This window comes from Cynoglossus semilaevis, chromosome 13 (assembly GCF_000523025.1).
Source record: "Cynoglossus semilaevis isolate Cse_v1.0 chromosome 13, Cse_v1.0, whole genome shotgun sequence".
Lineage (NCBI taxonomy): Eukaryota > Metazoa > Chordata > Actinopteri > Pleuronectiformes > Cynoglossidae > Cynoglossus > Cynoglossus semilaevis.
In genome coordinates, this window is record NC_024319.1 from 21,104,276 (window position 1) to 21,119,545 (window position 15,270).

At 40.2% G+C, this 15,270-nt stretch overlaps 2 protein-coding genes and 1 long non-coding RNA gene across 8 annotated transcripts in view; 2 read left to right on the forward strand and 1 right to left on the reverse strand.

Moving 5' to 3' along the window:
• The first annotated feature begins 649 nt into the window (after positions 1 to 649).
• On the forward strand, positions 650 to 5,948 carry LOC103388973 (uncharacterized protein C1orf232). 3 transcript variants are annotated; one of them, XM_008324221.3, is made up of 5 exons: positions 650 to 1,085; positions 3,158 to 3,235; positions 3,661 to 3,767; positions 4,349 to 4,569; positions 4,620 to 5,948. In XM_008324221.3, exons 1-5 carry the CDS (start codon positions 1,005 to 1,007, stop codon positions 4,763 to 4,765), a joined length of 633 nt encoding a protein of 210 aa, XP_008322443.1. In that variant the 5' UTR covers positions 650 to 1,004; the 3' UTR covers positions 4,766 to 5,948. The 3 variants fall into 3 exon arrangements, with proteins under 3 accessions (XP_008322443.1, XP_024917690.1, XP_024917691.1); XM_025061922.1 differs by having other exon boundaries at positions 651 to 1,085; positions 3,155 to 3,235; positions 4,349 to 4,611; positions 4,665 to 5,948; XM_025061923.1 differs by having other exon boundaries at positions 651 to 1,085; positions 4,349 to 4,611; positions 4,665 to 5,948.
• A 472-nt stretch (positions 5,949 to 6,420) lies between these two features.
• LOC103388974 (zinc finger and SCAN domain-containing protein 20-like) lies at positions 6,421 to 9,309 on the reverse strand. 4 transcript variants are annotated; one of them, XM_008324224.3, is made up of 6 exons: positions 8,856 to 9,309; positions 7,863 to 8,100; positions 7,147 to 7,206; positions 7,021 to 7,064; positions 6,858 to 6,941; positions 6,421 to 6,727 (listed from the first exon to the last, which is right to left on the reverse strand). In XM_008324224.3, exons 2-6 carry the CDS (start codon positions 8,095 to 8,097, stop codon positions 6,536 to 6,538), a joined length of 615 nt encoding a protein of 204 aa, XP_008322446.1. In that variant the 5' UTR covers positions 8,098 to 8,100; positions 8,856 to 9,309; the 3' UTR covers positions 6,421 to 6,535. The 4 variants fall into 4 exon arrangements, 3 of the variants coding, with proteins under 3 accessions (XP_008322446.1, XP_008322444.1, XP_008322445.1); XR_003051616.1 differs by lacking the exon at positions 8,856 to 9,309 and having other exon boundaries at positions 7,147 to 7,782; positions 7,863 to 8,839; XM_008324222.3 differs by lacking the exon at positions 7,863 to 8,100 and having other exon boundaries at positions 7,147 to 7,212.
• A 368-nt stretch (positions 9,310 to 9,677) lies between these two features.
• Positions 9,678 to 15,270, forward strand: part of LOC112487957 (uncharacterized) — a 7,969-nt gene continuing 2,376 nt past the window's right edge. Inside the window, exons 1-2 of the long non-coding RNA XR_003051554.1 lie at positions 9,678 to 9,861; positions 11,620 to 11,715. This is a non-coding gene — a long non-coding RNA (uncharacterized LOC112487957). The remainder of the gene's footprint in view (positions 9,862 to 11,619; positions 11,716 to 15,270) is intronic.

Genomic DNA, 15,270 nt, shown 5'->3' on the forward strand with positions numbered 1-15,270 from the left:
CGCCCCTTTCCAAGTAGCCGCTACTGCCCCCTATATGTCAGTAAAGCAGTGGTTCTTAATTACTTTGGGGACAGAAATGTTTTCATGGCGCTAACGACTCACACCCCTGCTAATTGAAATACTATTGAGAACCTGATAACATGTATATTCTTATCTGTACAAACTGATGTATGAGTTGCTGCCACCTAGTGGCTGGAGGCTTGTTATCATTCGAGCATTACAGCAGTGGTACACTTATGTCCAGAGTGCCATATACCATTGGGAGCCCCCACCACCCCCCTTTAGGGGAGTGTTGCTTAGTGGTTAAAGAAGTGGACTTGGGTCCAGAAGGTTTGAGGTTCGAGTCCACCAGCTGCTACCACTGAGGTGCTCTGAGCATGGCACTGCCCCCACACACTGCTCCCCGGGCGCTCAAAGCTGCCTACTGTTCACTTTGGTGATGGGTTAAAAACAGAGGTTGAATTTCGTTGTGTGCAGTGGTGTGTCACAATGACAAGGAGTTCACTTTCCTTTTCTCACGCTCCCCCAAGGGGGCCCGCCCCACTATTTGAGAAGTACTGCATTATGGTAAGATGTTTGATTGCTACTTTAATTAAGTACGTCAGGGTTACAGGAGTCAGTCCAACAGTGGAAAAGAGCTGCTTTAAAATATGAATGAGGGGAAATCCACACCCGTTCCTGGGCTGTGGTGCTGAATTGACGTGCACACACGTACGTGCACGTGGCCCTGTGTGCACACCTGCACCACTGTTTCAGCGAGATTCACCTGCTCAGGTCGTGTCCAACCACTGAGGACGAAGACGAGGAGGAACCAGTCCCAGGAACATCTCAGACCTCGGTGCCGATCCTTCGCAAGTGCCGAGGACGTGAATTCATGGTAGCATTTCGCGTCTGGTTCCACTGAAGCTGGGAGCAGAGAGTCGGCAGAGGAGCAGGAGCTGAAGGAGGAGGGAGATCTTGACTCCCAGGTCTGGTACAGAGCTCCACGCAACACTAGAGCAAGTATGAATCCTATGTGGAAGGTTTACAAGAGCAAAGTCCTGAAGACCCTGAATCCTGAGTATGAAGAGGAGGTTGCTGAAGAGGTAAACACTGAACTCCTTCACCTGCACCATATTGTAGGGCTGAGGAGGCCCCTGAGGAATCTCTTAAAGGGACAATCTGAAACGTCAACTAGAGACCCTGGAAAACAATTTTTATTCACTTCACAAAAAAAACCAAAAAAAAAAACCAACGTTTGTCTGGTCCATGTCAGGATCACGATATTGTCAGAATTGTTAGAATCCAATATTTAATGTGGCTGATGGTAAACCAAAACACCACAAACCTATTCGGGCAAACTTTTTTTTGAGTTTTTTTTTTTAAGTAAAATTTAGTTCACAAGTTGTATGCTAACATTCTCCGAGCTCATTTTGTCTGAATTTTGAATATCGTTCTGGATGCTTTTGGTCAACTTTTGTTACAGAGTGCAGCTCTCTTTCACTCTTCATATCAAACTGGTGTTTTTTAAACGATGCACATAATATTATAATCGATTCTCAATTATTTAGGAATGGACCTTTAATACGATCAAATCATTTTTGTCCAATTAATCACAAATCAAGTCATACAGTAAAAGTGGAGTTTGCAGTGGTTTATGTAAGCCCGGACATTAAATAGCAGCAGAAAAGTGCCTTGCTTGTGAGTCCTACGCTAACTGTAGATACCCGTTACCCAGCACAGCGTCCGCCCTCTAATGGATAACTTCATGTTTGCGCCCAACCAGGCTTTAAACCCAAAACTTCTGTGGAATAACTCCACATAAACTGTTTGGTGAAGTTGGCGCCTGTCTCCAGGTCAAGTCACAAGTCACGGTTTTGTTTTGCAGGTCATGTTTTATTTATCCAGCTGTCATGTGACCTCACTATCATCAGCTGTGGTATTTTCTGTGCAACAGGATCTGACCAAAAGGCAGAAGGCGGAGGCCGATATTCGGCTTCCTCTTAGAAATCAGGCGCTGCCAAAAATCATTATTGAACTTTTCTAATGATTGTCAATAACATCACTTCCTCAAACCAAAGCCTACAGAGAAAATCATACATTTTAATACAATACACAATACAATACACTAGGGTGTTTCAGGATCTTTTTTTCCTCTTAATTCTCGGAGAGCCATCTTGCATCTTTTGGGTTGGCCGTACACATCCACTCTCCAGTGTTTGGTACGGATAACAGACCTCCCCGCCTTGACCCAGATCTTTGAGGGACTGGGAAACCTGATCCAGCACAAGAGTTGAACATAGGGATTAGTTGGCGTTCCACTGACAGGAGGAGCAGACAGATAACCCAAGGGCAACTCACTGAACTCGCCCCCGTTCCTGGACTGCATCTAAGATAAGAAAATAAAGCAAGGAGCTGCAACGCATCACTTTGCAAGTTATCAGTATGTCGTCGCCCCTTTCCAAGTAGCCGCTACTGCCCCCTATATGTCAGTAAAGCAGTGGTTCTTAATTACTTTGGGGACAGAAATGTTTTCATGGCGCTAACGACTCACACCCCGCAAATTGAAATACTATTTGAGAACCTGATAACATGTATATTCTTATCTGTACAAACTGATGTATGAGTTGCTGCCACCTAGTGGCTGGAGGCTTGTTATCATTCGAGCATTACAGCAGTGGTACACTTGCAGTATATCCCATTGGAAGCCATTCGGGCCCCCTGGCACCTCACCGCGTCACTCCCAAGGGGGGCCTGCTCCACTATTTGAGAAGTACTGCAGTTTTTTTACTGTCACAAACTTATTAGAAACACCAGGCTCTAGTACACAATAAACCACTTAACAACTATTGGCTGCAGCCACTGATTTTCTGTATGGAATTTGTAGTGAAAGACAAATTGTTTTGCAAAGATATTTTAGATTTAATCTGATGTACATTTGTTTTTTCATCAAAACTTATTGTTTAAGGGCCGAAATGTCTCTTTCTCATACGTTATCATGGCATTAAAGTTTATCCCTTTGAGACTTACCAATCAAATTGCCCTTTCCACTGTCGGTCACTAGATGGTGCACAAATGCCGTTTCTGTCAGATGTGTGTTTTTACATATTAATATTTTAAAAATAATATTTTGCTGTTTACTTTCCCAGTTTCTATCATATGCTTTTTGCTCTAGCAGGCCATAGAGGCGGAGAATGACATGACACCAGTGCAGGAGGATGAAGGGCCTACTGCTGTCTCCCAACTGGCCAAGAAAGTAGGTCAACAGTGATTCATGTTTATCATTATATCTATTCAGTATATAAATAAATGTTTAAATATCCCATCTTTGTTTTTTTTTTCAAAGACAATCTTCAGTGGCTGGAAGTTGAACATTGGATTAGAAATTAGAAACATTATTTTTGATACTAATTTCTAGAGACGTTTATAGCCTATTAGGACACAGTGGTCTGCTGCACCCCCCTGTGGTCAGTTTGTTTCACTGCGTTAAATGTGAAGACAGGACAAACAACACAGCTGAACTTAATGAATGATGAGTCGGTTGATTGACGACTTCTTCTTGAAACCTAGAGAGAAATCCCTTGTTTGGTGCAGGTGGTTTGAGACAAAATGACTAATTCACCCCCGAGGTCCTGAATTATTTGCAAAGTCAGCATTACGTGTTGGTTTTTTATGAATCAGATGCAAGGAGCCGGGGCAAAAAGCTGGACCAAACTCTCAGCTCTCTTCAACAAAGACGACGAACACCAGCTCCTGGAGGAGACGGAGACTCCACCAGTTCCTGACCAGTAGGTCCAAACCGTTCCCTTCGTGCATGTTATTGTCTTTCTTTCCTCTTCTTTCTTACAAGTGGCATTCCTCTAGAACCAAAGTCCATAAAGTAAGTCATCACTTTTAGCTCAGAGGGAGACAGGAACCGGTCTATTGATACCTTTTTTTTTTTTTTGTAAAAGTTTGTTAAAGTTGCATCATAATCAGTGGAGATGTTCTCCACAAACTTTGGTGAAGGAAGGTATGTTCACAACGCTTAATAGCAGGCATGGGCAAACTAAGGCCCGGGGGCTGGATGCGGCCCGTTCAGCTTTTTAATCCGGCCCGCCAAACTTTTCCAAATCATATAATGTATTTATATTATCATTATACTTCTGCCTTTTCCCTGCAATACCCACGTTTTCCCAATAGATGGCGTAGAAAATGATAAATGCATTTTAGCCTTTATGCATGACTTTTACATGTCATTCTAATGAAAATGATTTTAAACACGCAAACAAGAAAATAAGTTAAGAGCCAGATAGTTTTCACTTTTTATGTGTTTTCTTTATAGCATGGTTGTAGTCCAGTCCTCAGTGTTTGTACATATCCCTTACAGTCCACTGGCCGTGAGGCCTGAGGAACCTCCGAGACCCACCAGACGCACAGGATTCTGGGATAGCTTTGCAACAAATTGGGCCGCGAAGAAGCAGGCGGAGGCTGCGGCGGCGTCCGCAGGTGCCGTAAATGAGGCGGCAGAAGGTCACGGTGAAATGGAGATTTCAGAGGCAGGGAGTCAGGGCGATGGTCGGATTATCGCAGAGGAGGAAAATGAAGGAGCGAGGAGTAACAACAGCTTCTCCAAATACGTCTCTCTGGGAGGAGGAGGAGGAGGAGGAGCAACAACAGCTTCTCCAAATACGTCTCCCTGGGAGGAGGGGGAGGAGGAGGAGGCGAGGATGCGTCCTTTAAGTGGAACTTTGTCACCAACAAACTGGCCGAGCTGAAGACCAAGAGCATGACCAAGACCAACTGAAGGCATCCAGGGTAGGGGAACCAAGAACCAAGAACATGTCACACCAGGAACTTTTTTTCAGGCAACTAAGTTTCTGTTTTCACAGAATTAAAAGTTTAGTTTACATTGTGTAAATTAGACTCTTTGTTTTAGGAAAAATAACTACAAAGATCCCAGTGTCTCTTACTCTTATCTTCTAGTCTCGGTAGAACCAAAAAGTCCCAAAAGTAGAGTCCTATAACCATGTGAGGGTTTTTAATGGACACAAAAAATAGTCTGGTACCGTTTAGTTCTTGGTCTCTTAAACAGAACTCAAAATGAAGGTTTCTTATTCTTTAAACAAAAATTCCTGGTACTTTACTTAGTACTTGACACTCACGCAGCTTCATATTTCTTTCTGAGATAGATGCATACATATGGTACCGGTTCCAGGTACTATACTCATCTAGTGGGTCTGACCAAAAAAGGTTTTCGGCACTATACCAAATCCTTGGCATTCCTTGCACTGAAAAAAATGTCGATTTTCAATGCAGAGGAAATATGATTATGAGACAAATTCTTCAGACTTTAAGATGGTGAAGATTTATTCTGGTTTTGGTTGTTATGAAGCATATCTTAGTTCTACTTTGTCTTTAAGACGACTCACTCTTCATATCTCGTCATTAATCGTTACCTAATCTGTAGATTGGCAAAAGTGGATGAACAGGTTAGAGTCAGTGATAGCTGTAGTCGTCTTGGATAATCCCATCTAACCTGTTTAAGGGGCAGATGGATTACAGAGCCGACCGTCTCAAAGGTAATCTCTAAAGATTAACGACACGTCTGTTTACGTAAAACATCAGGGTCAAAGGACTCTGCTGAATGTTTATATGAATGTGAAAGTGTGTGATGTGGATTTTAACCAATATTTTTTGATTCTAGTGATTTCAGAAATCTTGACAGGTGTGAGTTTGTTAACATTCCCATTCAGTCTTTTTAGTGTGACGGTGAATTTCAGTTTGATCGTTTTGGTGTTTTTGGACTTGCTTTCTTGTATGTTGTCTTCTGAAATATTGACTTATTTTCTCTTTTTGTTCTGTTTTGAAATAATTAATGTTGAACTACAAATTAGATTTAAAGCTTAAAACTGGTTTCTCTCTCTTTTTTTTCTATAACCTTGATCCAAAATAAAATAAATACAAATATCAATGAAAAAGTTTTCTTTCTTTGACATTAACCTTCAAACCCATTCACCTGTCAGGTTTCTGGATAATTAAACCTGGTTTTAATCTGTAACTGCCTTTTAAATTTAATAATGGGGAAATTAATGCCAATTGAATATATATATACATATACATATATATACATATATATATAATGATTGTAGGCATTGCATTTCCTGCTTTTGAAAATCTGTTAGTAGCCAATAGATGGGTAAAAGTTAGTAGTTAGTGTTACACAAAATTAAAAATAAAACAAAACATTTCAAATTACCCAACAAAAACCAACAGTTTTCTAAGAATATTAATCAAATTGTGGAAAAATGTTGCATGAGAATTTGAGTCATAAGCAAAATCTGTTTATTTAATCTGATAAATAACATTATTTCACCCTTTCTCATGCATTTTCAAATAAAAATTAACATTGTATTCATTCTTTTTCCAATGTGTAACTGACTAAAATTGTGTGCGGACCAGAACATTTTGAATGTTTTTATTTATTTTTTTTATTTTTCAGTACATGGTTTCAACAGAGGAAAGAAGAAAGCTATTATAAGTATAATACTGTGCGATAGAAATTACATTTGTGACTTCACCTTGTCTCACAAAGTTCTCTTTCCAATTTCATAATCTCCAGCTCCAGTTTCCTCAGTGTCTTTCTCTTAATTTCCAGGTCCAGCTCCAGCTCCTCTAGTCTTTTCCTTTTCACCCTTGTGGTGGCTTCTGTCAGTTCGATTTGTTTTCTGAGGTGCAGAGTGTAGAGTTTACTTGTAGCTTGAGGTTCCTTCAAAACAAATTGTTTTACACAATGTGAATATTTCAGAGGATTCCCTCCATCCTGATCCTAATTATAAATTCATGCTGTGACCTATCATTTCTGAAATATGAGATTTTTTTTTATCATGGACAGATACCTGAAACCTTGTGCAGTTCATGGACATGAGCTGCTCTTCCTCTCCTTCCTCAGCTTCATCGTCTGCAATAAACGGACCCTCATCCTGAAGGTGAAGTACAACTTGTATCATACACTGTTTTTTTTTTTTGGGTTTCGTTACTAAAAAGAATTTGCTAACTCACTGGATCTTCTTTATGTGGTAACAGGCCAATAGTGCTGTCAGAAACTGGAAAACACAACACGGTCAAATTTTCTACATAGCATCATGCGTCGTGATGTGCCACAGTGGAATACTGCTGTGTACGCACTGTGTAAGGAAGAGGCTGTTTTTGAAGGCAGTTCAGGCACACAAGTCTCCTTTGACCTTCCTAAAGCTCAGAACAGAGAAAAGAAAAGTTATCCACTGTGATGGAAATTCATTTTAACACTTGTAATTTCTAAAAAATATATCATAACATGTAACATTTTATCTAAACTTAAGTAAACCACACATACACATAATGATACATTTATTTACATTTTGATGTGAGGATTTTAATTCAGATATGTTTAATTCTGATCTCATTACTAACACTCCCGTAATGTCACCATTTGTAAAATTGAAGCTCGACATGTAAATATAGTCTTATACAGGTCTTCTGTATTAAAGACCTACTGCGCACGCGCACAAAACAAACCCATGGGATTTCCTTTCCAAAGACATAAAATCAGGATACGCTTGGAATAAAGTATTTTAATGAATGCGTGATATATTTAAACAATACAATACAAACAATAAAAAGTAAACGCAATTTATATTTTATAGAAACGTAATAGTAAGAACGGTGTTATACAGTGTACAATACTTCCCTTTTCTTTCCCAAAAAAGGGAGGTACTTGAACACTTGCCTTGACCGCGGCCTTGTTTGGTGTCCGTGTACTTCTTCTACAACTACTATTACAACCTGTTCCAGGAATAAATTCTGTTTCAACAAAGTTATCACTGCACTGGTTTTAAATTAACACATTTATCTGCCGTCATCACCTGCCGCCATTCTGCAGCCTTTGCTCGCATGTCGCTGCAAGGGTGAATTCCCCGTCTTCTTACTGTCGTATTTCATCAGTCTGCCACACTTTTTACACAGTACAAACCCACTGGCTTGGTTATTTTCTGAATTTACCACCAAATCAAAGTGTCGCCACACCGCTGACTTCCTCGTGCGGTTTTCAGCGATTTTAAACTTCCCTGTGGCCAAGTTCTGTTTTGGGTCCTCCATCATTAACTGAAATGGAACAGATTATGGGCGGTTAACCGTGAGAAGTGTATTGCATTCAGGTGACTTAGATAAATCCACAGTGGAAGGTATCGACCGGGCCAGTACATAACAAAAGGACATAACTATCGGTTCTCCTGGAAGTATTCAACCAAAAGAGGTACCCGACCCGAACCCGAATACCATGTAGTCATATCTTCTGAATCGGACACACCGTCGGATCGGGCTTTACGCTAATGGCTAAATAGCCTTAGCCGCTAAAGCCAATTTGTTCTGCGCAAGCGCAGCATGGTAGCGAATTGGTGTTTCCTGCAACGTATATTTAACCAAAACGTGTTAATTTCAATGTCGTTTTATTATTTAAAAAACTAAGACAAGCCATATTAATTTAAAGAATATTACATACTTATCCATTATAAAAATAATACAGCATAATAGCGTAAAAAGAGAATATTAAAAAACAAAACAAACAAATATGACCTAGACACTTAAGACAAAGATTACAAATACTTGGCGTTTGTGAACTTCGCCTGTTTGCACAATGCAAACATCACATATGAGTATTTATTAAATAGCCATAATAATAACATGGGAACTCGTGTAAAAACAAAACGTCATTTAACCTCAAGCCTCCGAAATTGTATTTAAAAGAAAACAGTATTTGTTGTTTAAGGTAGAAAGAAAAATCACATCTTTCCAGTGTTGTTGTAAACGAATCCTAAAAAAAAACAACGGTTGTTGTCACAGACGTGACAAAAACTCACCTTCCAGTCCCACAAAAGCCGTTCGGTGACCAAAATAGGCGTCCATTAAATTGAACCACTTCCATGTTTTTCTGTTTGCAGCGCTCTGTTCGTTCTGTAGTTTTGCCTTTCTGTATTCGCAGCGGAGTTTCTTACATTTTATGCGGCACTGGTCGGGGGAACGGTAGAAGCCCCGAGCTGCCATCCTCTCAGACACCTGTCTGAAAACTTTTCCGTTTCTCACGGCGCCGTATAAGCTCCTCTGCACCTCCTCATCGCCGATGATCTGTAGGAACGTCTGCACTTCCGAGTAGGACCACGGCTCACTACACACCGGATCCATTTAGCAAAATTTAAATAACGGAGTTCTCGTTCCAGTTGGAGAGTTATACGTTGTTGATTGTAAAAATGTCAGATACCGGTTACATCCTGTCGCACAGTTGTGACGATTTTCTTTCGACCAATCAAAGCCTGGAGAGCAGTCAGCTCCACCTTACTGGATCCGTACTACATCTTCACAAGTGTACCCGAAAAGTATAGACTACCGTTTTCACAGGGCGTGCAAAAAGCGCACCGTACCCACAGAGGGGTGCCAAGACGTTTAAAATGGTTTTAAAATATGAGAAAAAGGTCCAAATCTTAAGATAATAAAACGAAGGAAAACAAGATAAAACGTACAATTTAAAGACGCACAAAGACACCAAAACAATTATATATTAACTATTAATAAATAAAGAGTAAATTACTATGACTTAAAAATAATTTCGTTGTTTTTGACGTTATAGTTTTGTCTTTATGTGACCGTGTAAAAATACAGTAGTATGCCATGTGACAGATCATTCCCCCCTCCTGCCACTAGAGGGCACTGTGCAAAACTGCACAACTTTGTTGTTTCTTGAGTTTGTTGCAGCAGTTATTTGTAGCTATTAACAACAATTGTTTCTCTTTCTTTGTTCTATGTGTGCGTGCTGCAGGATTGGTGATTGGGGGGTGTGTCGTAGTTTCTCACCTGAGCTCCAAACTCCGCGTAAGTGCGTTGTGTTAACTTTCCACGTCTTTTACAGTTTTGTATTTTGGTTATTCTTGTCGTGTGCATGCGTTGGGCACGGAGCAGGGTGAGTACCTCACTGTCTTCTCTTTTATTGTTGTTGTATTTGTCAATTGTGTATTTTTAGCTTATTATAAATTAAAGGTGGGTTTTAGCATGTATGTTTTTTTAGAGACTGCTGCATGTTGTGTTTAAATAATAAAAATTGTCATCTTAAGGGAATCACCCTGTCCATTTCTCTATGTATGTGTGAACCTGCCCCGCCCCGGCTGCATTTACTAATTAACATTTTAAATTCCTATTGCATCATCGGGTCTTTTATTCTCAGAATTTCAAATTTCAAAATTATAAATCTATCTTTCTAAACTTGCATTTGTATTTTTTTCTAAACTTGTATTTGTCTTCGTAAACTTGTTCTCTGGTGTGTCCCAGAATCCCCACACAGAGAAAAATAACTGTTTACCCACAGCTTGTATGTTCTTGCGTTGTAGAAGAAAAACCAAAGTAGTTGTTGCAAAGTTTGACCACTAGATGGCTCCCGGTGTTAGTAAAAACATCTGACCAGTCTATTCTTTACTGACTCAAAACTGCATCTCCTCAATTTCCCTCTGTGATCAATAAAGTATCTATCTATCTATCTATCTAATTTTTCTTTATCTGCCATTTAAACAGATCAGCAAAATTCAAATTGATATACTGTGTGCATGTGTGTTTTTCAGTTATAAAGGGCATTTTCACTGTTTTATCTGACATCACACTAATTCATTTGAACATGAAGTGAATTTTCCCCTACGCGCAACGCACAAACCCAAACTTTTTTTTCTGGCAATAGACAGTTTTCTTTTCTTTTTCTTTTTCTTTCTTTTCCTCCATCATTTGTCAGCCATATTGTTTCCTTTACCGAGGAATGTGCTCAGCACTTCCAAAAGAGAGGGATTAACTTCAAATGAATTAAATACACTTTCAGTTAATGATTATCAATATAATCATTGGTTCTATTGTTTATATATAGATATTTCTCAACTTTCTCTGCATGTTGCACCTGGGAAAAAAAATGTGCAAATTCAGCAGACACCGAGATAAAACTTGGGGAGGAATGACTTCACTCTTACCCTTCACTTTTCAAACTGTGACTGTCCCTGATAAATCACAACTGTCTCTCTGTGCACACGTGCTGCTGCTGCTGCCACCTGTTTTCCAGCTGTGGCCTCATTCAGACTCTGACTCAGAGCTCTGTTTTACGCTCTGTAATTATTCCTCAGACGAATCACGGCGAATAAAGGTCGTGTTTGTTGTCGCGCGACAAAAGCTAATGATGCTCCTGGAAAGAATCATCCGGTCGCAACAATGATGCGTATTTCTGTCCATGTCCAAAATTGTTTTTTTACCCTTATAATTATGATGATGTATGGAAGCAAAGCGTGGTAATTACGATCACAAATGGATGCTGTGGTGGGGAATTGTGCTACCGTGTCACACGGAGCTGAAATACTTGGCGGAGCAGGGAATAAAAATATGGGATTTCATTTGATGGAAATGGAGTGATGTTTCCCGAGTCTTCGAGGGAAATTTGGTTTTCCACACCGCTCATTTGTTTGTTGATGGAAGTCTGAAGTATGAAGGAATTAAACCGTGCGTGAGGTCAGCGAGGTCTATTTTAGAAGAAGCAGTGTGCAGCGATAACTTTGGTTCAGGCAACCATGTGATTATGTTGTAAGCTGATGTTGCATTTTTCAGGGTTTGTCCTTCGGTGACTCCCCTCCCTGGCAGACTAGACCGGACTGGAACTCTGGAGGTTTTATGCAGTTCTGATGTCAGGGGTTGTTTGAGAAGGTTTGTGCAACCAAATTGCCCCACAAGTGTTTTTTCTACCAGGGAATTACGGAGATTCTTGCAGTGGCCACCTGCGATGTGATAACATTATCTGATTTTTGTCACTGTAGATGCTAGAATGTCAGTATAGAGATGGGTTACATTTGGTTACACACTAATATTACTATTATCTAATACTACTAGGTGAAACAAAAGTATTCTGGTGGAACAGTGTGTTCATGAAACTGGCTGTGTTCCTAAATATAGTGTTTATAATTAAAAAATATATAATTTTAACCTTTTTTGTACCAAGGCCAAGTCTATCAGCCTTTATGGCGGACTGGTAATCATTAAAGGAAAATTACATTTTCAAAATCAAACCTCTTCTAGACTTTCTTCTGTTAATATCAGAGCCTGAATGACCTGTTGTTTTGAAACATTCTTGGTTCTTTTGGAATGAAGTAAATTAGTAAAACTGAAGTACATTTTTTCGCTGTGTCCCACTGCGCCCTGGTCTCAAATGACCTACGGACTGGCACAAAAAGCGGAAAAGTTACATCAAAGCTTTATTTCCGTGTTTTTCTAACTTGTTAAAAAGCTACATCAAAGTGTTAAACTTTGCAGATTAGCTTTATTTCCGTGTTTTTCTAACTTGAATAAACAATTTGAGCTACTTGTAATTGGAAAAAATGTTGACTGTTAAAAGTCAAGACAGAACTGTTTCCTGTTTTTTCATTATAGTCTAGTCAATTTATTCTCGTCTACTGTTTATTTATTAATATCCGGGTCCTTTAAATCACAATTTCTGCACCATTTCATATTGAGAATATTTAGTCTGATCCTTGAAGCTTCATATAATCTACAGTTTGCTAATTCAGCCCAAGGTTCATATTTCTGACTTTATCCAACATCCACCTGTTGCATATAAATATGGGCATGTATTGACAGTAGGCTGCTAATGACTAATACTTCCATTAAGTTCTCACAGTAGAGCAGTATTTCTCAATTAGTGGGGCGGGCCCCCCAGGGGGGACGTGTACCACTGCTGTAATGCATGAATGATAACAAGCCTCCAGCCACTAGGTGGCAGCAACTCATACAGTGGTTTGTACAGATAAAAATATACATGTTATCAGGTTCTCAATAGTATTTCAATTCGCGGGGTTGTGGGTCGGATGAGGGTACAAGGGTTAAAACATTTCTGTCCCCAAGGGGGAGGGGGTCATGACAGCAAATAATTGAGAAGACCAACGTGTATGAAACAGGACCTTTATGTGTTGCAGGTGTTGTGTCTTCACTCGCTCCTGATCCGTCAGATTAGAGGTAGAAGTCTGGGGGACGGGGGGGTTTTACAGGTGTAACTGAGGACGACGGGACTTTTAGCTGCACACACACGCACCCACCCATACACCCACACACACCTCAGACACTACAGACATGTCTGGAGGAGCCTAGGTATGACAGTGCTGCGGTGGACGTCTCAACAGACGCTATGACTCACACATTTTGACAGCACAGAAGTCATCTGTGTAGGAACTAACACACAGTACAGTACAGTATAAACACTGTCTGATATCTCCCCACAGCAGCCACACCTGTGAAAGGGAAGAATGTGGACATTTTGGTGGAAAACCGCTGACACAAAACAAACATTGTTTTGTCTCATTTTTGCACCAATGTCGATGGAGAGAGAGTCGGGGACCAACTGCTGTCTCCATCACTTTCCAATACAGTCCAACTTTATTTGTGGAGTGGACCAAAGTACAGTTCAAACATACTCTATACATTCTGTATCTTCACTTGAGACCCTTTGTTCAGATTTATGTCAGTACTACATATTGGCCACAGGAGGCAGCGCTAGACCAGGGGGCCACATTAGCAGTACAGTTCCCAATGAAGGGCCAGTTGTAAATAGAAGACTGTATATATGAAACTACTCCGTAACGCATTGTTTCCCAAAGACTGGGTCGCGACCCTCAGGTGGGTCGCAAGAGTTTTTTTTTTTTTTTTTTAGGGTCGTCTGGCTTCATGTTTCCCAGGAGCTTACGGACATTTTATTTTATTGACTTGGGTCGCGAAGGTTTGTGACTTTTAAACTATGGGTCCCCAGAAAAAAAGTTTGGGAAACACTGTCGTAATGTATTAATACATGTTTCTGCAATTGATTATTATGAATTCAAGTTACAAATATTAGAAATGTCGCAGATTAATAATAATAATAAAAAATTGTCAAGTTAAGAAAGTCAGCAACATAGACTTTATTATAAGGCAGTTAAACAGTTTTTAAGCTCCCGCGGGCCACACAAAATGACTTGGCGGGCCACATTTGGCCCGCAGGCCTTGAGTTTGACACACATGCCACACATGTATTAGGGAGTTTTGTTAATATTTGAATTTTGTGGGGGAAGATCTGAGTGCAAATTCAAATCGGAAAATTTTCATTCAAAAAAATATTATGAAAATATTTAACAATTGTTTTCTTTTGAATAAATCGTTTATTTACCAGTCAGATAATTTGTTGTTGTTGTGTCCCAGCTGCAGGCGCAAAGAGCTGTATATACACGAGTTACCTTTGTTTTTTTTATCCGCACTGTCGCTGTTTCCCTTTTGTTCTGTATATATTATTTTTCCACACAGTCCACATCAGAACCGAGCCTGCGGAACACGACCCTGGCATTTTCTCTGCGTTAGGTGTGGAACATAAAACAAGCACAGCTGAGATGCTTCTAATTCCACGTTTTACAGTTTGAGCGGTTATTTTTACAGTCATTTGTCACTCGGCCGTACTCCTCCATCCACCGGCTCCCCCTCCAATGCTGCTTTAACAGAGTGGGTTTTAACGTGCCTGTGGATTTTGCGGTCGCGCAGATAATGAAGTGAACGTCATCTTCAGGTGAAGTTGTTTTAGCTGCAGACTGAGGCTCTTTATCAGGATCGGGTTTCTACGTCTGCAGCTGCTGATGTTTGCTGTTTCTTGTCTCTCTCTCACACACACACACAGTTTCAGATTTAAATTAATTACACAAACTGACCACAGGAGGCAGCAGAGAACTTACAGTTCCAGTGTCTCTTTTGGTTTGAAATTGTTGATTTTCTCTAGGGACTGAACGTGATTTATGATCCAGTTTCCTGTCTTACAGTGCGATTAAGGCTGCGAACAAATTTTCGGTTGTACTGTGGTTTTCGGCAGGTAAACATTTGTGAACTTCCCAAGTGGTTAAAATCCATGTTTTTTTCTGCTGGCTGTTGGTTCTTCCGATGGTTCTCAGGTTCCCAGAGCCGTTTGCGTTGGTCTATTTCATTTTAGTGAAGCCACAGTTCCCACCATGATTACCATTACCGTTTGAGTCAACCCGTCTTTTCGACTTTCACTTTTGCTAAATCTGTCACCATTCCCTGTGTCGCCCTCTCTAATCTGTCCCACGTCTCTCAGATCTGTGTTTGTGTGTGTGTGTGTGTGTCTCGACCACAGAGACGGGTCAGTGCCGTGGAGATCACTGCCACATCAGAGGACCGCAGTCACCGCTGAGTCTATAAAAAGTAGCCAAAAATAAAAAAAAAACCACCACACAAATT

What these genes read in the sequence shown, in the direction of transcription:
- LOC103388974 (XM_008324222.3), bottom strand. Translation starts at nt 9,177, where the DNA reads ATGGATCCGGTGTGTAGTGAGCCGTGGTCCTACTCGGAAGTGCAGACG. An exon ending in AACAGCCTCTTCCTTACACA is followed by an intron (nt 7,065 to 7,146) that starts GTGCGTACACAG and finishes TGTGTTTTCCAG; the next exon opens with TTTCTGACAGCACTATTGGC. An exon ending in TACCACATAAAGAAGATCCA is followed by an intron (nt 6,942 to 7,020) that starts GTGAGTTAGCAA and finishes CTTCACCTTCAG; the next exon opens with GATGAGGGTCCGTTTATTGC.
- LOC103388973 (XM_008324221.3), top strand. Translation starts at nt 1,005, where the DNA reads ATGAATCCTATGTGGAAGGTTTACAAGAGCAAAGTCCTGAAGACCCTG. An exon ending in ACTCCACCAGTTCCTGACCA is followed by an intron (nt 3,768 to 4,348) that starts GTAGGTCCAAAC and finishes TATCCCTTACAG; the next exon opens with TCCACTGGCCGTGAGGCCTG. An exon ending in AGAGGAGGAAAATGAAGGAG is followed by an intron (nt 4,570 to 4,619) that starts CGAGGAGTAACA and finishes GGAGGAGGAGGA; the next exon opens with GGAGGAGGAGCAACAACAGC.